The 25000-nt window shown below is 39.0% G+C and overlaps 2 protein-coding genes across 3 annotated transcripts in view; one reads left to right on the top strand and one right to left on the bottom strand.

The window, feature by feature from the left end:
* LOC136252321 (uncharacterized) overlaps positions 1 to 25000 on the bottom strand; it is a 300257-nt gene that overhangs the window by 13151 nt on the left and 262106 nt on the right. The window lies entirely within an intron of this gene.
* Positions 595 to 24968, top strand: LOC136252253 (uncharacterized). Of its 2 annotated transcripts, XM_066044657.1 has the most exons (24): positions 595 to 1051; positions 3337 to 3411; positions 4435 to 4500; positions 4929 to 4976; positions 5798 to 5851; positions 6269 to 6328; positions 7018 to 7371; positions 7432 to 7506; positions 8002 to 8100; positions 8844 to 8902; positions 9405 to 9485; positions 9708 to 9833; positions 10772 to 10901; positions 16068 to 16141; positions 16200 to 16309; positions 18440 to 18607; positions 19477 to 19553; positions 20046 to 20126; positions 21581 to 21637; positions 21688 to 21744; positions 21805 to 21855; positions 22694 to 22765; positions 23612 to 23884; positions 24742 to 24968. In XM_066044657.1, exons 1-24 carry the CDS (start codon positions 700 to 702, stop codon positions 24762 to 24764), a joined length of 2622 nt encoding a protein of 873 aa, XP_065900729.1. In that variant the 5' UTR covers positions 595 to 699; the 3' UTR covers positions 24765 to 24968. The 2 variants fall into 2 exon arrangements, with proteins under 2 accessions (XP_065900729.1, XP_065900738.1); XM_066044666.1 differs by lacking the exon at positions 5798 to 5851.

Raw genomic sequence — 25000 nt, forward strand, 5'->3', positions numbered from 1 at the left:
TCATCAGTGCAACTCCTTGCTTTGTATGCACATTGTATTATTTTTTGGGCGGTGGAGATGACTCGTACAGAGTGGTTGCATTCCATTATATGTATACTGCTTTGCCATCTGTAAGATGCTGCTAATGCATGCAACTGTTTAGTGGCCTTCTATGGAGGTGACCTTTATTCAGAGGGTCTTACAAGTAAGGTTACACTGTGGTCCATGTATTAAGGCATTCATAACAGAAAATAGAAGTTCAAAACATTATTACAAAGCTGAGTTTTTAGCATTTGTTCAATTGTGCCATTTTTCGGGACTTGGAATATCCACACATCCTATGACGGATTTTTAAAACTAAGTGTCCTCAAGGAGTCGCTACTGCTAGGTGATCAACCTTTGTCATTTTGGTTATATTAGTGATTCCGGGAGAATATGGAAATAGTGTTTATTTAGCGTAGCCGCGAGCCTTGTGCAGGCTCAGTCTGAAAACACAAATGAGTACAAAAATAATGTAGATAGCATTATGATTCAGATTATGATTATTATTAAGGGGCAAAAAGATTATGATGTCATCATAATAATTATGGATTATCCGCGCACGCCCGTGTTCTTGTTGATTGAGGAAATCCGTCTTTCCCATTCCTACAAACGGAAACTTCACTCTGTGTTAGTGTTGGAGCTCGAGTTGGAGTACAGGATTGTTAGTGAACAGGCGTGATGGCCTCCCTACCATCCAGTCCAGTTGATCACCCGTGTCCGGAGTACCAAACCGTGCAGAGCATGTACTCGAAATTGTGTACTGGACTACAGATCAACCTGCTCATCCCTAACCTGATCTCAGGAAGTGTGATCGACTTCACTGAACGAGAAGAGATCCTCGCTGAAGCAACAGAGAGAAAGAGGACTGAGAAACTACTCGGATACGTGATGAAGCAACTTAGCGCGAACTGCTGTGACCGATTCAACCGCTTCATGGATGTTATGGGTAGGTCTTCAAATTGCAGTTTCTTAGCAAAGAAGATGAAGGAACATTTGGCGTACTATCGAAGTCAGGTTACTACTCAACCAGGTATATGTCCCAGTGTGTGTTTGCTAGTTTGTGTTCTAGCATAGATCCTGTATAAAGGATCTATGGTTCTAGTGTGGGTACCTGGTGTTAACTGGGGACAAACCACAGTTGTCCATGTCTCGTGTAGCAGTGATGGGACCCCTAATGTCCACACCTTCACTTGTGAGGCATTGTACATGTACTCCCCTTATGAAGTACTAGTGTTGAGGATTTGTTGTCACTAATCAAGGGATGGTGACCTCCATACCACCAATTGATGCACTTGCGACCGGGATCAAGGTTTAATCAAGTGATCAAGGGGTATTTTTGCAGTGAATCAAGCGATCAAGGCGTTTGCAAAAGTTGCGATCAAGCACCTTTGGAAAGTTACGCGAGAATTTACCAAGCTTTACGGTTGACGATCAAGAATCAAGGCTCTTGGAAAGATGAAATCAAGTGATCAAAGCAATATTTTGGCGATCAAACTTTTTGATCCCGGTCGCGAGTGCATCAATTGGCGGTATGGAAGTGACTACCCCTTGCTAATTAGCTCTTAGACAGTAGTGCACAAGTATGTACACTGCCAAGTCAACTGGGTAGGCGTGACCATTTACACAGAATTCAAAGCTGAAGGTTTTGCTTGTGTGGTGTGCGTGCGTGTGTGTAAGGCAACTTATGATCTGGTGAAGGACTTTAGGTGTCCATGCCTTTACCTGTGGGACATGGTACGGCCTTCAGTGGGTTACTAGTCCTGCCCCAGAATAATTTGCCTGCATGACTCTGTAGCACCAAAACAGCACACAGGTGTGCTAAGAATGACTGTGCTGGCACAGTAGCCAAAGGCTTTGTTTTAGCTTCTGTTTGTGCATGTGCTTCAGGGGAGTACCACAGAAATAATCAACAAACATAGTCAAAAACATTAATTTTTTACAATGGAAGGCAACGTCTAAAAATTCAAAAGTACTGACCATCATTGCAGCTACAGCAGATGTTTGGGTGACTCTCCATTCGCTAAAGTACTAAATGAAACATGTGTATTATCTCAGAAGAAACTGTATTGGAGGCCCATAGTGAGCTAATCTATCTCTAGACATTGCAATTTTTATTTATTCCACCCCTATGATCCCTGATATCTAAAACATAACGAAAACAAGACCTTACCTAGTACCTACATACTGTTCACGTGCAGACCTGCATATGTAACTGAGCAGCAAAAACAGGGCATGTGAGCACATAAAATTTCTCATAACTTTTTATACCATCACACTATGTTCATGCAATTTTCAGTCTATATTAAATATTGAATTGGCTTATGATACAGGTTACAAAATGTGAATATTCTATTCCAGTGCAACTTGTTGATTGATGGGATGTAGTTTGTGCCTACATGCCCTGTTTTAGCAGGCCCAGTCACGAATAATTTCTAGTGAATCTATACAATTTTGCAGTGCTCTATATGTAGACTTCTTTGGGTAAAAGAAAAACAGTGCAGCACTAGATACGTGTTGCTATTATAGTAGTCAACACTCCTAACAAACCATATATGTGACCAGATTTTACAGAACCGAACCAAATCGCACATCAGGCAAAATCAAACTAACACCACCAGTGGATAGCTACACTATCATACTACAAGTTTTGACCCTCAGCACTACTCAAACTACACGAGGCTGGTTTTAATAGACGTCTTTTCTGGGTGGTGTAGAGTGCCCAAATGGCGGTTTCAGGCCTTGTGAAGGACCTGGCTTGGCAAGAATCAGTGGTTTACTAGTGGACAGCCTTATAATGTTGGCCAGACGTGTTCTCTGTAGATATTGCTACATATCAGCCACTAAGGAGCCAGCACAGCCCTGTAATCTTGTGTCTGGACTCCAATCGTGGTCTGCCTCCATTTTGAGGCCTATCTTTTGCCCTCCCCGCCACCCCCCAGCCTCCACCCCTTTGTGAGCACTCGTGATACTACTTCGCTCGTCCAACTGCTCAGATTTTCTATCTTATTTGGCGGGAAACTGTACAAGCAGCTACAAGTACTGGAAGTGGCTTGAAAGGTAACAGATTGATGCATCTTTTGTGTAAATTTCATACGCGTGCTTGCTATCCTTGGAGAGTTATGCTGGCTTCAATTCTTTAAAACCGTTTATCTCGAAACTTCTAATGTGCGATTTGGATCGTTTTTCCAAAATCCAGTCACATATACAGAAAATTGTCAAGTGGTCTTAGACTTGAACAGTGCACTGATGTTCATTGTTGTACAATTAGCAATAATTATTACATGTTGTATGTGTACACATGTTATCAACATACAGGTGATGTGTCTGATCAGTCAACCCACCTTTCATCTGGAGTTCATGAATACACTGATTATTATCATAGTCCACAACGTAAGTTTATGTTGTCTGAGTGACATGTGTGTATGTATGTGACATGTGTGTATGTGGCTGGATATGTTGTGACTGATAATTCCTTAAACCAGAAAACTTAGAATGAAAAATTGAGCAAAACTATTGCAAATTTGCACATCTGGTTTCAAACAGGTATATTGTGTGAAACGTTTGTCCAATTTCTATTTTATTAATTGTCACGAAACATGTATACAAAACTTTAAACATAACGAAGCATTAAATCATTTCATTTCCTTTTATGCTCAAATTATCGCTGTCGTGGTCAGCCATTTAAAGCCCATTTTATCAGCTATGTGATACCTTTATGTCAGCCAGCTTGTGACAAACAAAATGGCATCAAGCAAATTTTGATAGGACAAAGTTATGACACTTTATTCATTGTTATGTGACGGTACTTTTAAGGTACAACATGAAGTTCAGGTTTCATCCAATGTGACATTATTTTAAATGAATGGTTTTATTGCTTGTACAGTGTAAGGTTCTATAAAATATAATCTGACCTGGAAAATCAGGACACCTTGATAATCAGGACACCTTGATAATCAGATCACCTTGATAATCAGGACACCTTGATAATCAGGACACCTTGATGATCAGGACACCTTGATAATCAGGACACCTTGATAATCAGGACACCTTGATAATCAGGACACCTTGATAATCAGGACACCTTGATAATCAGGACACCTTGATAATCAGGACACCTTGATAATCAGGTCACCTTGATAATCAGGACACCTTGATGATCAGGACACCTTGATGATCAGGACACCTTGATGATCAGGACACCTTGATAATCAGGACACCTTGATAATCAGGACACCTTGATAATCAGGACACCTTGATAATCAGGACACCTTGATAATCAGGACACCTTGATAATCAGGACACCTTGATAATCAGGACACCTTGATAATCAGGACATCTTGATAATCAGGACACTATTGGTTGGCCCAAAGATATCCATAATCATTCCATACTCCACTTATTGTTCTTGTACAGTTCCTCGGAGGAATATTCCACAGAGCAGTCGGTTAACACCTCCACTAACAAGGAGAGATCAGCAAGGTGAGGGCATTATATTGTACCAGTTCATTGAATTTAGTGGAACCATGCTCTATCTTGTGTAACATTATCATCTTATATTGTCTAGTATATACTGATTATTGCATGAAACCCGTTCTCATACCTCCTCCTGTACCAGGGGTAGCACTGGGGAAGGATGTCTCAGGGTTAACTATAATTCTCTTCTTTTCTCTTTTTCTGTTTGTAGGCTCTATTTTACAACTTTATAGTCATAGGCAAAATTGTTTTCATAGAGCATCTAAACTTAGAGGGCAGTGTAGAAGTGTCATTATCTGATGTCTTTGCTATGAACTACATCACATCTTCAACCATGTTGAAGTATCCCTCTTAATGAGATGTCTGGTACATACACTACATACTGTATTGCATGTACTGTGTTGTGGGTGGGAACTACAGTGAGTCCTTAACAGGTAATCATCACGAACGTCATCCAACTCATCCAGCTGCTGGAAAATATGGTAAGTACTAATTTATTGTACTTTGTGTGGGAGAATCAAAGTACCGCTGTGTGCTGTATTTTCCATATTGTACCGAATAGCTGCATAACTGTACTGTATGAGTCATACAGCGGCTAATTGGGCAAATACAGTACAGTTATGCAGTGCAGTTATATAAGGAATGTTACGAAAACAACCTCATTCGGACAGCACAATTGATCACATGACATTGTAAATCATTAAAACTAGCCAGACTAATCCTACCAGTTGGTCTATGACTAGAAATAGATCACATGAACACTTACTGATAATCTGACATGGAAAGTTGAAGCAGCAACCCCACACAGACTGCATGATGGATTTTATTTATTTATTATCAGTTTTGTCAAAAGACTGGGTTGGATCACGTGCGTGGTACTGTCAAATGCTAAAACTAGCCAAACTACATAATCCTACCAGTTCATTCTACTAGTATGACTACAGATAGATTATATGACAACTTACTGATAGTCTGATCACTGAAAACTGAAGCGATTTGGGTATTCAAGAAAATCACTTTGAGCAAGATGACCTTGAAGTACAGTAAACACTTAAGCACCGCCTATGTTTGTATGAAAAATACAGCACTTGGGGTGCTTTAACTACTATCTGTTGTACAGTACAGCATCATCAATTTATTATGAGCATAAATCCAGTGTTGCCACAAAATTCTGATCAATTACACAGATACATAAACCGTATCAGTCTTGATGGTCCTGTGTTACTTAATATATTTGTTGTAGATCCTTACAAATGTATATTTTAAATTGTGCATGAGAACATGAGTTTGTTGTATCTCCAAGGTGATCATCATGTTGGTGGTCATCATCGTCCGACCTACCCAGTTGGGAAATATGGTAAGCCAAACACTGAACAGTGTTGACTTGTTAGCTTACACCTGTGTGACTGTTAGTGAGAAACCCCATTTACATGTACTATTCATAGGGGTCACGTTTTTGTTTCAATACTTTTATCCAAAGAGGAATCTTCTATATAATACTTCCAGTGTTCTGGTATACATACAGACCTTCATCATTATCCTCTATACAAACAGTTTGACTTTAGATACATCTCATGATATAGTGGAGAGTTGATGTACATACCAATGTCAAATTTGATTTAGTAGTGTGTTCTATTAGAGTATATACACAGAGCTCTAAATGAGTGTCATTGAATTGGCTTATACAGACAAATATTTTGATTTGTCTACACAACCCTCATTAGTGGTATAATTGTGTATACTACACTATATTATTCACTTGTCATTCTCACAGATGCTCATAAGAAGGATCCAGCTTACCAGCAGAAGGTAGACACTATGTATTTCTTCACTGGTAAGTCACAACACCTTAACTACTACAACAGACAGACACATACACAGACAGACACACTACACACACAACACATGTGCGCATGCACATACACACACACACACACACACATACACGCACTAACACTATACACACACACATACACGCACTAACACTACACACACACACACATACACGCACTAACACTATACACACGTGTACGCGCACACACAGATGCACTACACATACACAGACACGCATACACTACACACACACACACACATGCACACATGCACACTACACACACGTACACACTATGCACACATGCACACTACACACACGCACACGTACACACTATGCACACATGCACACTACACACTACACACACGCACACGTACACACTATGCACACATGCACACTACACACACGCACACGTACACACTATGCACACATGCACACTACACACTACACACACGCACACGTACACACACACATCCTAATATTAAGTTAGCTCTCTTTTGTGTAGTATGTTTGTGTTGTATGCTTATGTTATATCCTTTGTCACATAATTGTACTGTAACCAATTTGTATGATGATTTGTGTTCATCTAATTTACATAAATAGTTCAGTGTATCATATGAACTCTGTTTTGTCTGATTAGTTGTCAGTGTTAACAATACTCTTCACTTGTTACTGTACATATTGTCCTATAGTCACCACTGCTCCTGGTGCTCAAACCACTAACACTACAGCTGCTATTACTACTGCTACTCAAAATACCACATCCCCAGCAAATGCCAGTGCCATAACAAATTCCATTATAACTAAACCTGGTGCATCTACTAAACCTCCTCCTCCGAATACTACTAAACCTTCACAAGCTACAGTTAGGGAAGATACTAATACTCCAGTCAGGAGTAACATGATTCCTCCAACTACCACCACTACTAACTCAACACCAGCCACAACTTCAACTAACACTATATCCAGTTCCACTAGTACCACTGCTGGTATAACGTACAACGTTGTGTTCTCTGCTAGCTCATCACCTTTGACCAGACGACCAGGTACTATAGTGATGATGCTGTGCGTGTGTAATGAGTCATAGTTACTATTATTGTTATTAGTTCAACCAAAGACTGCTGAAGTACATCCTCCTAGTGTCCACAGTAATGATGGAACAATGTCATCATCTATGACAAGTATGTTCACTAATTGTGTGTTATGTGTTTGTGTTGTTTGTTATATGTTGTGCTAGCAGCTTCATAGCAATATGGATAGCAGTGTTTGAATGATCAGCATTCTTTATACTGTCTAGGGCTTCCTTGTTGAAATCATAAATTTGTCAGGAATTTGTCAGTAGCTCAACCACGGCAACTATTAGGAATAGCAGTGTGTAGTTGTGTAACATATATAACAGGTCTAGTTGTGTGGAGGGGAGTATGTAAGTGCGTACAGGGTTCAGCTTGAGAACATCTTAGTAGTGATCAAAGTGAAGATATTGTGGTTTTGCTGGTCACTGCCAACCAACCCTGGTGTATTAATTATACTCAAACAGGGACACTGGCAATAGCTAACATTGATGTTCATACGTACCAAAGGAGTCAAATACTCTAATAGAGCAGTCATAAGAAAAACATGTATTATCAGCTGCACTCCACACTGCACACTTGTTCACAACAGTTCCATTTGTACAGGTCAACAGACTACAGCAGATTCCAGACACACTAATGGTATCAACAGGTCACCCTCTCCTGCTAGGACTACACACAACAGCACTACAAGTCTCTGTAGAGGTAGTGTTGTAATATTTGTATTGTACTGACATACTGTATCTGTGAAATATTGCTTGAGGTTAGTTACATATTACTTGATACTTGACGTCATCCTCCGTTGCCACAACACCAGCAAACAATGCGTGAGGCTCACTTGTGCTCATCACACTTCGTGTAAACTTCAAGTTATTTGCTTTGCATTGCAAGCACCTATGAATTTGAAAGACTAAATCACTATAGCACTAATTATGTGCTTATGTGCAGAATCACATGTGAAGTACAAATAGTGTCATGGTATATTCTGTTGTACACTTTATTAGAAACAATCCCGACCTTTAAAAGTATAATTATTTTAATGGCATGTCCTACATACCTCCTCTTGATACAGCAGTTTGGTGTGTGCTGGTATAAGGTGTTGTAGTGATTACACAGATTGTCAGAAATGAGATATTAACTACACAGTATAGTAACATGAAGAATAAGAAGTGTATCTATTAGTCCATGGTCTATTAGTCCATGGTCAAAGGTCTACATATGTACCATATAAGGTTATTGGTTATGATATTTGAATGAAGTCTGAGAATGGGGCTTTAAATATACCATCTCATACCTGAGACCACCAGTAGAGTTTGGATATCCAAGGGTCTACTGTACAGTGTGTTGTCTGTCTGTCTGTCTATGCCCCTGCGTGCCTGTGTGTTGTATATTGTGCTGTGTATGTGTAGTGTATTGGTTAGGTGTGAGGTAGTGTTGATGTCCTGTAGATGGTGCTCCCCACCGCTGGGTACGATCTAAGAGGTTGGGGTCTGGATCATTTGGCAAAGTAGGTCTATTGTTTGACAAGTTGTGATTGTTTGTATTCATATAAATTATCATGTACAATAACGGCAGTTGTACAGATATGTTTCTACTAGTTATATACAGTATGCACTGAAATGTTGTAGTGTGTACTTGTACATGCACACTCATATGTTGGAACTTCAGTTATGTGCTTGAAAGTGATTGTACTGTCAAAGTACTGTACATTATTGTAATGTTTTTTCCCACTCATTGTCAGAGATATGTATTGACTTTTTGGTTACCTGTTCACCAACTGATTGTCCAAGATAACCTCTTGTACTGTGCAGTACACACACACACACACACACACACACACACACACACACACACACACACACACACACACACACACACACACACACACACACACACACACACACACACACACACACACACACACACACATACACACACACACATACACACACACACATACACACACACACACACTAGTACTGTTAGTTCATATCACTTCGTGTTTTAAGGTCTACTTGTATGAGTGTCAGAACTCAGGACAACAACGAGCAGTAAAGGAGATAGATATTCATCCTGAACTAGATGAGAAAGTGATAACAATTTATATTGCGTTATGATACTGTGCACAAATTACAATGTAATGTTAGAGATTATCCACTTATTAGTAAGTTATACAGGTCTTAGGATTCTCTTTAAAAGATCTTTAAGTGCTATTGTTAGATGTATGGGTGGACCTTTTGGGACCAAAATCTTTGTCCCCCAATATGGAGGTTAATATACAGAGTTAGTTGTGATCCTGTTTACTTCCACAGGAGATGAAACACTTGGAGAATGACATCCACACATTGAAGACACTACGTCATCATCGTATTGTTGTGTATCATGACATCAAACAAGATCACAGTAGCATCAAGATCTTCATGGAGTATATGTCAGGGGTGAGTTGATGTGTGTGTATGCCACCATGGGTATGTCACTGTGTGTACCTCACCGTGTGTACATCACAGTGTGTGCATCACTGTGAGTACATCACCGTGCGTACGTCACTGTGCGTACGTCACCGTGCGTACATCACCGTGTGTACCTCACCATGTGTACATCACAGTGTGTGCATCACTGTGAGTACATCACCGTGCGTATGTCACTGTGCGTACGTCACCGTGCGTACATCACCGTGCGTACATCATTGTTGGTACAGTATGTACTACGTACATTGTAGTCACTTTCACTGGCTTCCTAATACGACCACTTCCATGATGGATCCGGGATGGGGAATTTGGGGCAAATCACCTCCCTCCCCCCCCCCCCCCTCACCTTAACAGCCCTACTTCTGATTAAATTAACAACTTTATGTCAGACAAAGATCAGTTTATAAAACTCATGAATATGCACATTTATTAGCATTTATTACAAATTCACCTGAAACCAAAGTCAAACTAGCTGCGAAATTGTCACCCTGCAACACCTTTGTGAGTACTAAGTGCCTCTAAAAATAATTATTGTGTTGCTGTTGTTCAAGACATTCAGAGCCTTTTAAACAGCTTTTGCAAAAGCCGAAATGGCAAAAATCAACAGTGAGACACTGCTAATATGCAATCATTTGCTGCTTCAAAAATGCAGCAACTAACAAGAGAATCTGGCTCTCTCCAACCACCTGCATCTTAGCCTGTTTGTGCCCCTCCCCTTGCCAGCTCCTGGATCCACCCCTGCACTTCAACCTCATTTATTTATGTTACTGTTTTCTTGGTGATACATATGATGGCAGGGCTAATTTTGTATATGCTTTAGTTGATAAAGAAACACTCCTCAGCCCCACTATAAACACATTTAATAAAGTGTTATTGTTCCTCAGACCACTGCTCATCTCCACTTGTAGGGCTCACTACGACAACTCCTGGTGAGACATGGTCCCCTGGAGGAGACAATAACAAGGAGGTATACTAAACAATTACTAGAAGGAGTAGAATACCTTCACAATCGGAAAATTCTACACAGGGATATTAAAGGTGATTGTTGTGTGTGTACATATTTATGTATGTATAAGTGATACAGAGAGTATTGTAGTACATGTGTGTTACTATGGTATGTACGCATTGAGCTGGATCCTCAAAAACATTTAATATCTCATGGATGATGCGATTACACACAATCTTGAAATTTGGCTCATTTGTAGTACTGCTTGACCCGCTAAAAATATTTCAAAATCTTTTGTATTTATGGCCAATCAACAATGCATTTCCTATGGGAAAGCCATATAAGTACAGTGTCCATTACAGCCCTTTCCGAAATTTGAGCCAAACTGTAAGTGTCTGTTGTTGACACCTTTGCTGTCAACACTAATCATCTGGTTGGCTGAAATGTTAACTCTGTTGAGAAAAACTCTGTTGAGAAAAAATCCACTTTTACATTTTTAGCTGTTTTTCAGGATTCAGCTCAACTTGTACATACTACAGCACTCATAGTAGAGTGGCATAGTGCAATAGTTGTGCAATTTTTGATACAATTATGAAACTTTCCATATCTGTTGTACTCCTTGTAACATATTAGTTTTTGGATATAGAGCCATCGCATATTTGACCTTTGGTGACCTGTACAGCCATTTTTGTCTTTATCTCCCTGAGGCATCATTTTGCACAGTTTCAAATTAAAGGTGCTGCTAAAACGAACTACTCAGCTTTTATTTGAAGTCAATAGGTGATTGCATTCCAAAGTTATGATCATTTATATTAACCATGAAATTCTGTGAATTACTTGCCCATTAGTAATTCACACCCCAAGGGCAAACAAGTTCATGACTTACAAAAATGATCATATCTTTGTAGTGGAATGAGATACTAACTTCAAACAAAAGTCAATATAGTCCTTGGATCAACACCTTTAATTTGATACCATGTTTAATAGTGTAGAATAATGCCTTGGGGAGATAAAGACAAAAATTAATTTTCAGTGAACAAATGGCTGTAAAGGTCACCAGAGGTCAAATCTGTAATGGCTCTATATCAAAAAGAATATGTCACGAGGAGCACAATTTGTGTAGAAAGTTTCATAATTGTATCACAAAGTGCACGAAATGCCCATTTTTTGGTACTATGCCGCTCTACTACGTATCACTATGTATTAGTCTCAATGGCCTCCCCTCTCCTCCCTAGTGTTGTATTTCCCTACACAAGTATATAATACTGTTATCAGTTTTAATTCTTTGTTAGTGATATCACGTGAAAAATGGCCTGAAATGTGTTTGCTCACTTTTCATTGGTTGATTTTTATGTGAGTCAGTGAGTGAGTGAGTTGTTGGTAACTGATGATCGGTGTGCAATCCACTGTACATAAGTGGTGTTTCAAGTGATAGTTTGTAGTTTAACCCTTAAAGCTGCATAAAACTTTAATTAGAAAATGGTATGCATAATATGTTTGATCTTTGGAGGATAATGAGGTCTTTATAAAATCCACTAAGAGACCTGCTGGCAGGTTCTTAAAATGGTTAGAAACCTGCTAGCAGAAGAGACCTCAAGCATCACAAATCTCACTTTCGGTCATTGATTTGCAATGCTCCCTCCAACTAGCTCCAAACGTATTCAGGCTGATAGCCTGCAGTGGGCGACCAGTCACTCAGGCCAACATGTGGTTAACCACTCTATTCATTTTATAGGCATACCTAAAGGAATTCAATTATGGGAGGTACAATCTAACGTTGTACATACGTTTGTTACAATGAACAGAGAAATCCAGAAATATCACGGAAAATTCTGTTTAGTGCCTATTTGTTTCTAGAGTGTTTTTAGGCTGTTTTTGTCTTATGGATTGACTTTACTAAGACCTAAATGGGTAAGCTTCCTTGTAGAAACGTTTTGCGCTATGTGTAATGTGGGCGTGACCATCTTCATACCTCATTCGAAATTGTGCCTGTTCTTCATGCTACTGCAGTGCCACTTGAAGGCACAACTTGTTTCCATTGTATAAATCCACACAAGCTGCTTCTTTGTTACACGTGTTCTTTACATTGCTGTGACGCCGTGGGCACTGGCTACTGCTAACCCAGATTGACATTATGAGTATCGATCACTGCCGTTTCCCAGCTGTGCCAGATCCAAGTCTAACTTTTGTGAAGGAAGCGGTTCGACTTTTTTCAACACTTTTACAAAAGCACGTTCAGTCTTCCATAATTATTTAACGCTGTGTGATGATTTCTAACCCAATCCCACAATGACTCCACCTACGTATATGCCCATATAAAACACATACATTTTCTAAGTCGGTTAGAGACGGAACTCTCTTCTGTGGCTATGCAACCATACCATATATCATACAGTACAATAGTACAGTATAGTAGGGACCACAAAGGAGTAGGCGTGGCCCATGAAATAACATCACCCAAAAACCAGCCTCAATTTTCCCTGACGACGATGAGGCAGTATTGGTTAGGTAAAACTAAGCCCGACAAGCTTTCAGATCAATCCAAAACACTTTCTGCAGAATTTAAAAATATGTATATTTAATGGAATTTTCTAGCGACTGACTGACTGAGTAACTGACTGACTGATGCCTTCAGACAAGCATAACTCGATAACAGCTAAGGCTATGGGCTTGATTTTTTCACTGTTCAACATTGCTTTGGCCCGAGAGGTACCTTTTGGCATAACGCAGTACATACAATGTATTCTTCATGGACTTACCAGTGTCCTCCTTTGTGTCCCATTCATCTTTGCTGACCGCGAAAAGTGTCAATTTGGTGGTAGCACGAGATGGTTTCCCTTCATAACAGAAATCGTACATATTTTTCATAGTGGCTACTTTGGTTACAGTGGTGCTTTTCGATAGTTCTTGATTCGTACTGCTGTGTAACGGGTTGAAAATAGCTGACAACGAAGCGTAATGGATACTTCACTTTTCAGACGATAATTTTATTTTTCGGATTATAAATATTTAATAAACAGGAGTTAAATCTATTACTATGACTACAGTAACACTACTATTATACCTACTACTAATTAAGGGAAAGGGGGATTGTCATCAATATCACTGCCTTGAAGGGCCCAGTACCTTAAAATTGTTCTGGAATGATTCATCATTCACAATGCAACAGAGAGTTGCTGAAGCAGGTTCTTTCTAGGACACCACTATGGGAGGTAGTACGATCTGCGATAGTTTGTAGCGTCTTTAAAGCAAAGGGAGTCCAAACTCCATAGTATTCCACCACCAATGGGATACAGTCAGATCCTGTACTCTCTAAAGCTGCCAAATGTTTCTCGTCCTTGGCAATCTCTCCAGCTGCAGCAGCCACCTCAGCAAAAAAAGCAGAGGAGGAAATAAAAGAAGGCTGAGTAGTGCTGCGTATGGAGACATCAAAATAAGCTGGCCACCCGTGTTGGAAGTCAGGATGAAAAACATCACCAGGGTGTAGTCTGTCAGATGATAATTGATATAACTGGGGCACGTGGCACTATTTCTTTCTTTCGGTATGCATGGATTGCAGAGGTGCTTTTCGAACAGTTCTTGATTCGAAATGCTGTGTAACGGGTTGAATATAGCTGACAACGAAAAGTAATGGATACTTCACTTTTCAGACAATACTTGATATAGCTGGGGCACGCAGCGCCATTTCAGATGCGTTATGCGTGGGTTCACCAGTCATAATAATTATTTACAAAAAAGTTAACAAACAAGCACACAAAAAAAGAATTGGAATTTTCAACTAGAGTAGGGACCATGGCACATTGATAAAATGTAAGTTAGAGTAGTCCACGATATTAAATCACAGTAAAACAATAAGAAGTGTTATATTCCTACTGTGCTCAAGATACCATAATGGAAGTACACAGTAGGGATATAACACTTCTTATTGTTTGTTTCAGTACTTTTTATTGATGTGCTATGATCCCTACTCCAGATTAAAATTTCATTTTTTTTGTGTACTTGTTTGTTGATTTTTTTTGTAAAATAAAATAATTATGACTGGTGAACCCATGTATACCACATCAAAAGAAAAAATGGTGCTGCATTCCCCAGCAACCAATTATCATCTGAAAAGTGAAGTATCCACTACACTTCGTTGTCAGCTATGTCAACCCAGTACACAACACAATATTATGAATCAAGAACTGTTCAAAATAGCGTCTTTGCAGTCAAATTAGCCACAATGAAAAATAAGGATGACTTCCAACCAAACCACTAATGAATAGTTATACTACCAAAGCCTGCCCTAACATGCTGGTGGTGGCAAGGAAATTTACCGGGAATGGTGAATGGAATGGTGAATGGTGCGTTCACTACTAGCTACCTGAAGTGTTAGTTTACAATGTGAAGAAGAGTCCTTACCAGTTTATTGTACTATTAAACCACTCTGTTTGAACCAATCACTTTTATCAATAGCACCTTTTGACCACTAAACCAATGATCTTTATCCTTCACTAGGGCAGGCTTTGGTCTTCTGTTTATATATAGTATGGCTGCACAACCACAGAATTTTGAAAAAAGCTAAAATGTACAGGAACCACTACGAACTACAGTGTAACTATCTTCTTATACTTTTGAAACTTCTCTCAGCATAACCTTGAGCCTGCTGTTCATTTCATTCACATTCTGCACTGTCGTTTTGGTCTTTACAGCACCTATTAGGAACACCATATTGAGAAACCAATTTCACCCGTGAAACCAGTTTTACCCATATTTTGAATTTGTACCTCACAATAAAGCCTGCCTGCCTGCCTGCCTGCCTGCCTGCCTGCCTGCCTGCCTGCCTGCCTGCCTGCCTGCCTGCCTGCCTGCCTGCCTGCCTGCCTGCCTGCCTGCCTGCCTGCCTGCCTGCCTGCCTGCCTGCCTGCCTGCCTGCCTGCCTGCCTGCCTGCCTGCCTGCCTGCCTGCCTGCCTGCCTGCCTGCCTGCCTGCCTGCCTGCCTGCCTGCCTGCCTGCATTCAAGTTAATACAGCGTCTGTAGAACACTCATTGCGGCACAAGTGTTTAGATGTAAAAATAAGCAAACATACACACATTCATTGTGGAGCGTTCAACATTTTTCAGGCTGAGACAGTGATATGATTGCCTTTATGTACTACAGGCCTTTGCATACAATATGCTGTATCTGAGGGTTCAAATAGACTTTTTACAGATTTAGGAGTATATTTGTGTGTGAAGGTATGTATTTTACCACTGTGTCTTGCTGTGGTCCACTCTAGGTGCTAATGTTTTGATGGATGGTAAGGGTGAAAATGTGAAGATAGCAGATTTTGGTACCAGCAAGACAGTACAAGTAATTCATCAGTATAGTGTTGTAATATATGTATGTATGTGTGTATGTCACACTGTAGACGATGCATAAAAGCCAAAAAGTTGATGTCAGCACTTTTACTGGTACTGCTTTTTACATTGCTCCTGAAATTATCAATCGTAAACCAAGCACCATCAAATCTGACATCTGGTAAGAGAACTGTTCATATACATGAGAATATAATATTGTACAAAATTTGGCAATAAACTAAATTTGGAGAATTGGTGAATGGTCACTAAACCACCAAATTTAAATTTATTAATAATTTATTAATATTAATTAGTTTCATATCTTTTGTCCAAAGTTTTGACAGCAGTAAGGGTTATTGATCAGTGTTGGGTGATATTGAAAATGGGAATAATATATCATGTACACTAACTATCATGATATTATGGTATATTATCAAATTCATAGTAAAAAGAAAGAGACAAGAAAAGCACAAAGGGTTGTAAGGTGTCATCCCACAAGGAAAAGCTACTAGGATTATACAATTATTGCATAAAGCGGCCTTGTGGCCTATGGCACTATGGCCTTACATCTTGGTGATCACAAGAACGTTAGTAGAGTATGATGCAGCTACTGTGCATTATTGTTGCCTTGTGTTAGAGTCCATGTCATGCCAGCAATAGAACCATAAACAGATCGATACTCTCTAATACAACAGTCATCTACAGGTTTTATAATAAAATACTCTAATAGAGCATTCACAAGTTAAGCTGTATGGCTGCATTTAAATATGGCAAGAAATAACAGTCTAGCTTGTTTACTTACACTTTGAATACTGCTACTGTGACTACTTACCTTACAGTACTGAACCTCAGAAAAGCTCTACATTCTATATACCATGCTCTCCAGCTAGCTACCAATGTTCTATGAAACAGGCAGGCTGGCAGTAGCAAGCCAACCATATTGACATTACCAGTACTTTTGCAATTCTACAGTGTAGTTAAGATTCTAAAATAGCGGAAATATCACATAGTCTGTATGTCATTTTTCACCAGCATAATTTGTGAATGCTCTATTAGAGTATTTTATAACGTGCATGTGACTGTTGTAATAGAGAGTATCAATCTGTTTATGGTTCTATGCTGGCATGGAGTCTATTACAAGCCTACATGAGACAACAATAGCTGTAAGGCCACAATGCCTAAACCAACACACTCTACTAACATTCTCGTTCTAAGGCCACAAAGCCGCTTAATAACACTTATAAGTCACAACATGCTACAAGTTATGTACTGCATCTTAACCACACAATGTGTTGTACTGTATGTATTGTGGTGACCACATCATTCAGGGTAGGACATGTGGTCACCACTTTACAAACAGCCAAAAACTCCATTAAAAATGCTACCAATCCCTTAGGGATGTCTGCTCACAGCATTACAGTACCACTCAATGATATGACAGTATGCTGATTAACATTCTACCAGTATGCATACCAGTATAAGTTAATATCGCAAACGATAAATGATAAACATGGTATACCACCCAGCATTATTATTGAGGTCAGTTTTGAAAAGCCTAGTGTGGCTTCAGTATAACCTTTACTATTAAATTAGCATGGCTACGTGCATACAAGTGAGTGTGGCTCATGACAGGAGCTGAGACTAAACTAGACCTCATAACAACAGACATGAGATTCGTGCACTTTTATTATTTACAAATATGCAGGACTCCGCGTGTATGTCTACAAATGATAGAAACACATGATCCTGATAAGTGGGTGTGGCTCATGGACTAAGTTATAGATGTGGTCTAATCCAAAATACAGTATTTAATCAAGTGGGTCAGACCCAGATGACCCAACTCGGTTTGAACCTTGAAAGGGACCAGGCTGGTAGCCAGCATGCCAGGTGAATGCAGTGACTGGTCATAACTAAATCCATTTTCAGGATTGTACAGTATTTACCATTGTGTCAACTTATAACACGTACAACCTCACGTACAACCTCATGTACAACTACTTTATCAGTGAGAGTGTTTTGCCAAATTAAAATACCTGTATCTCCAACTGCAATTTTTAGCAAATCTCCCCAAATGTGGTGCAATGCTAACTGTTATATGGTACTGTGTGTACATTACAATAGAGAATTAAATATCCTAACTATTGTGTCATATTATAGTACACAAATCCAATACTACAGGCCAGTACAAGTATTCGGAGAAGTGTAATTTGATCAAATGCTATTCATCGATCTGTCCAGTTACTCTATTAGAACATATCTACTGTTGATAGTCCATTTTAAAGTATTGTAATTAGCTCCTCTTCCCCTCCAGGAGTGTAGGGTGTACAGTGGTGGAGATGTTAACTGCTTATCCTCCCTTCCATGACCTAGATTTTGTGGCTGTTATAAACCTGGTTGCTGGAGGTGATCCATTATCCATTGACCTTCCAGAACATTGTTGTTATGAGGCTCACCAGTTTGTGATGGAGTGTTTGACAAAGTAAGAAATGACATGTGCTGTAATCCCCATAATGTGTTGTTTGTAACTCTACCCTCCTACTGTATTTGTCTGTTCCACAGTATCCCAGACCAGTACTGTTATTGTTTGCTCTAATAGAACATATACATGGTTGTCAAGGATATTTATAGGTTCATAGGATTTAGTATGTACAGTATTACAGATATATATATATACATATTAATGTGTACAGGGTGTATATATATATATAAAGTAGTCCTAATTGTCTAGTGTAAGTGTCCTGAGACTATGTTAGTTTTTTGAAAAGTTTGCTATTGCGTATGCACAATCAATATTTAGACTATGGTATGGCTCATTTACAGGTTTACTAAATTGCTTAGTTCCCTTTGTGTTGGTGTCTAACTATTATGTAGTTTCTGTTGCGATTATGTAGTCTGTTTCACCAGTCTGTATGTTAGGGTTGAGATAAATAGTTCGACGCTTCATTCAGTTTCATAACATTCGGATGCTGCAATACTCCACCAAACCTTCATTACCATGAATACTAACATGTTCAACCAGTTGCTCAGGTATTATCACTCCTTGTGGAAGCTAGTTTAATCAATGGCTATATACTGGAGCTATAACAAAGTGTAGGAGTTTGTAATTTACCCCTAATAACCATCAATTGTGTTCATTAATTGTTGACATGACATCTGTAACAAAGCTTTGGTAACATTTCAAAGAAGCTTCGGAGGATGTATTTGTTCCAACCCTAATGTATGTATGTATTGTGGGTATCGATTTAGTATAGTACTAACATGATTGATACTAACTAGTATAGTACTAACATGATTGATACTAACTAGTATAGTACTAACATGATTGATATACTAACTCACAATGTGTAGGGATGTGTCAAACAGACCAACAGCCTCTGAGTTATTACAACATCACTTCTTGTCTTCATCACCACTTGATAGTACAGGTACTGTATAGTGTGTAGTGTACCTGTCTTGAATATATGGAACTGTATACTTGTTTTGTACATGTTTTACTCCCTTACAAGATGTAGTAACAATATGTAACACATTACTAACAATGACAGCTAAATGTGCTATATAGCGTACATGACAGCCTTATGTTACCATGACAACCTTATGTTACCATGACGGCCTTATGTTACCACGTTTAAGGCTACATACATATGCTGGTCAACACAGTGCTCACAGTTCTGGACTGACACAATTGGTATAAAATTGAATTATTTGTACTTTAACATTTTTGAAATATATATCTTCACTTCAATCAATTTTAAACACCACTAAAGTATTCCTTGAATTACTGATTCGATGTGTGTATTTCAATGAAATACTCCTTCAGCATATCCACCACCCTGCCAGAAACACTGTTCATCACCACTGAACAGTGTTACTGGTAATAGTGACCACATATCACCTGTACTATATATTACACACAGACCAACATCATTCTACTACCACTACTACCACTACTACTAATGGGTCTAGTGCAGTGAGTAATACAATGTCTAGTAAAAAAGGTACATACGTGTGTGTGTATGTCCATTTGTTTACTACATGTATGTACTGAAAATGAAAGCTAGGTGTTTACAGAGTTGGGGTCACTACTCTAAAAATGTAACTCGCTACATGTTACTTCTATACAATGTAAGGGTTGCAGTTACATATTACTCCCAGAAAATAGTAACTAGTTACATATTACACATTACTTTTAGGGCTGTAACTAGTAATATTATTACATATTACAATTGTTCATTCCAAGCTATAAATACGTAAGCCCAACCTTCTAAATCCATGCTCCTATGAGTGACTTGAGTGAGACACTGTTTCTCTGGTGTGGTTCAGCCTCAAAAACATACTTTGTTGCAGTATCTTGGTCTTAAAAGGCACTCCCATACACTGTCAGTCTTTGTTCTTGCCTGTACAGCCATATTCAATGCTGTCAGGATCCCAAATGCAGCCGATCACATCCTGGATACAATACACATTAAAAAGAAGTAACGTGTTACAATTTCCAGATGTAGTATCTGTTAACTTTGTCATGTAATGCGTTATAGTACTTCATTACAACACAAGTAATATTATTACATAACAAATGTAACTCGTTACCCCCGACTCTGGGTTCTAATGTATGGATGTACACTGCATACCTGCTATGACCTTTTGATTCAAAGCTTTTGTCCCAAGACAAGTTTATATTGCCCATGCCCCATTAAATGACACTATGCACGTCAGCCATCTTAGAGTGTACTCAACTGTGTACGTTTATAATAACTCTTGTCTAAAAGCTTTCATCATCCTATAATGCTATTTTCCACCTTATTACTGAGATAACATCTCCAACTGCAACTGTGTAGACTATGATATTAAAGGGACAGTCTGTCAAGCCATACAAGTGGTAATGACATAATAACTTGTGTTTCATTACATCATGCCACAAAATGGTGAACTTATGATGATCTTCTAAAGGGATAATTGTAAACAAAGCAATGGTAATGATATAAATTTGTACTGTTTTACTTGTAAGGTATCTCCTCTGCAGTTCATATCGTTGTTTGGTAGTGAATAGGCTGTTCTTGTGGCTACATTTCCAAGCACTCTGTGCTGTTGCATTACCTTCAAGCATTAACATGTTTATATTCTTTTACTTGGCTTAAATATTCTGTCTAGACATGTAATTCCATAGCAAAATGATTCCAAGTGGTTGTAGCAGGCTGTATGGAAGTGAGGATTGTTGTTCATTTCCAAACCACAATCATTCAGTAATTATGCAAAACAATGTCAAATGCTTGTTGCGCTTGTGTGGTTTCAGCACTTGTATGGTTTGGTGTACTGCCCCTTGATATTATATACTTTGGAAACTGTGCTTAGTGACCACCTCTTTAGAAAGACCACCTATTTAGTGCTCTGCCAATTTAATGCGGTGACCAGCTGAGAAACAGGTTCAACTGTTACTATGTTTTGTGTTCTACAGGTTCTTCCCGTTATGATGGTATACGACCACAAACAAAACTACAGACCAAACGTCACAGTATGTAACTATTATCATATCAAAGTGTTAATCTTGTATACCATATGTAGCTCCAGCCATGTTGAGGGAGAGTTCTCGTGATCAACCAACTTCTCCGATAATTGTTGGTAAGTGATCACTGTGATGTGTATACATCACCATAGTAACGTGTTTATGACTTTGTACAGATGATAAAAAGATCAATTTTGTCGGTACCGAAGTGACCAAGCTAGACCAAAGTAAGACGTTGTGTGTGTGTAGTGTGTGTAGTGTGTGTGTGTGTAGTGTGTGTGTGTGTAGTGTGTGTGTGTGTAGTGTGAGTCGTGTGTGTGTAGTGTGAGTCGTGTGTGTGTAGTGTGAGTCGTGTGTGTGTAGTGTGAGTCGTGTGTGTGCAGTGTGAGTCGTGTGTGTGTAGTGTGAGTCGTGTGTGTGTAGTGTGAGTCGTGTGTGTGTAGTGTGTGTGTGAGTCGTGTGTGTGTAGTGTGAGTCATGCGTGTGTGTGCGTGCGTGCGTGCGTGCGTGTGTGTGTGTGTGTGTGTGTGTGTGTGTGTTATGTATGTGTCATGTGTATGTGTGTGTGAGTGTTGTCAAATGGAGACCTAAAGTTCTGGGAAAGCAGCCTACTCAGTTTTCTCATCAATAAGTACATACATGGTGTTTACTAGGGAGGAAATACCAAACAAAACGTTCCTTCCATATATCACATAACATGAGATTCAGGTGGAACTTCAGGTGCTCACACCTTCACCTGTGAAGGATATGGTACAGTTTCCTGTGGGGTAGTAGTAGGGAAGACTCACTGTACTGACTCACAGCACTACCAACTGTCCAGTCAACCAAGTATCCAAAAGGCTTTGCTTTTTATGCTCATACATAATATTCCATGTTTGATGCTTCCAGTTGTTGTTGTTTCTTTGAGCAAGAAACTCTAATTATAGCTACTGTCAACTGAATTGTAAAATAGGAACCTGGTGGCTTGATATCATTTTATTTTCTTCACCTGGTGGCTTGGTTGTTGTAGAACTTCAGTTCCTCTACCTACATGTATGAATGTAATTACATTGTATTACATTACAGGTGCTCAGTTAAACTTAATGAGAAGTACTAGTGGACAGTTTCCTATTGATCTTCCTGAGGCAGCTAATTTCAGTTAGTTTGTGTGTAGTGTACATTACACCCCGTTCACACTATCCCAGTAGCATGGTTCAGAACAGTACAGCTCGATAAAAAGTGCAATGTGAACACCATCCGTACTAGGTCCAACTGAACCGAGCCAGCCCACCCGATTGAACTATAGGCCAGCACAGTATGGCATGATAATTGTTCACCAAGCGCACAAAACAATAATTTATAAACTCAACATGCAATGAAGAAGGGCCCAGAAACACTGTTCGACGCAAGTTTCAGCACAAAAGAAAGCCTAGTGACAGTTATGAACTACTTGTTGTCGTGACAGTTACTGTTTCACTCACTTTGATACACGGCACTTTTTCTGCAGTTCTACACAGCTGCCTATCTATTGCTATCTTGTTGAAATTAAAGAATTCCAGCACAAGAGGCCTGTAGGGCAAGAGCTGCATCCTATTTTAGTAAGCAATTTAATTAATATTTAATTGTGCACTTATGGAAACCGGATGACTTAGCGAGCGAGACTGCATAGTGTGAACAGAGACAATACTGGGCCGTACCAAACCGAATCGAACTGAACCATGCTACTCGTGCTAATGTGAATGGGCTGTTAGTCTGTGCCGTGAACCTTTATACAAACAATATTTTGTATACACACAACCACCTTACACATGTCTAGGTACCAACATCTCAGGCTACTGTACATTACTATCAATTACTATGCATTGCTATCAATAAAGTGCATTGTATATGTAATAGTGCACGAGAAAGAAAATTTTCAGTTAAGCAGTGACTGCAAATCTTACACTATTGTAATCATACTCTAAATGTATGTGTATGTGTCGACATATTATTGTTTGTCTTCAGATTCTCTACAACCATTCATTGAGGATATTATAGACATGGTCGATGTACAGAAAATAGCACCGTCAATGGTGTCTCGTAACCTACTAACACCAGAGCAGTACAGGTACTGTTATAACCGACACATTCTGCTGCCTGAGAAACAGCAAACATTGGGATTCATTGTCACTACAATAAGTGAGGATTGTGTGGAGAAGTTTCTACAGTGCCTGGAGAAGACTGGCAGATCATATCAACCTCACAGTGAACTACTGGCTAAAATAAAAACAGAGTCTGGTAAGTGATAAATGCTAGCAGGGTTCTTGTGATATTGAATTTTCCCACATGTACATTTGAGATGTGATGGTATTGCTAGAACTCTGCACATCTCCTGTACAATGAAGTATTAAATCCTGGTATCTGCTGTAGTCACTCCTGTAATACAGCTTTTGTAATAAACCCTTTATGGACCTGAATACAGAGGTTGACTTATTTCAGGGGTACAGCTGTACATATGTTGGAATAGTACTGTGGCCTTGTAATACAGAGACATATTCCTTGTTAGGAGTGTAATCTATACCATGTAGTAGGGTTTTTTGAAATGGGAATCATCATGATTATCACAGATTGGAGAAAACCTCCTCAAAATTTAGAAAGTGATCAAAATGACTTGTTGAAATACTCTACTCTACTATAGTAGAAAGCAGTAGAGAGTTGATGTATAAGCAGAGCCTTACCTATCTTTACCAACTACCCATGTCCAGTGGTGCAATTTGTTTATTAAGTTCAGTTGTTGTGTATGTCTTCTATATTATAATATTTTATTAATTGCCTCCAGGTCAAAAATGTACAAATTTTCAAGGGATGTACTTTTGGCAGATTAGCAAATTTAGAGATTTTTTGTACTCAGATTACCTATTGCATAGCATATAGCTAAATCTTGATAATCACTAATTTTGAGGGAAGAATTGGTACATGTACAGTACATAGGTACCTTTAGTGCTACACAAGGAGATGATATTGTATGTATGTGTGAAATAACAAATTAGAGCAGGGGTTTATTCCTCGTACTCCTCTAGTCTAAGAGTTACATACCCACACCTAGCATAACAATGTACTTACTATAATAGTATTTCGTTTTATCCCTCATGTAGCCACACTAAATGGAGACAAGTGATAACAATACTTGATGTTGAACTACAGAAAAATAGCTGTATGATTATTTCCTATTTAGTTGTTACTTTTATATTTTTAAATAGCTATCATAGATGGATTTTTGTATTTCTCATATTCTACATGTTATATTTTTATTATATTATTGCCAGCACACCTGTACAGGTATTATGTGTTGTTAATATTGTCATGAAACAGGTTGAGTTTTTTTGTCATCAAAAAACGCTGATTCATTGTGTG

Source organism: Dysidea avara, chromosome 1, assembly GCF_963678975.1.
Source record: "Dysidea avara chromosome 1, odDysAvar1.4, whole genome shotgun sequence".
Taxonomy (NCBI): domain Eukaryota; kingdom Metazoa; phylum Porifera; class Demospongiae; order Dictyoceratida; family Dysideidae; genus Dysidea; species Dysidea avara.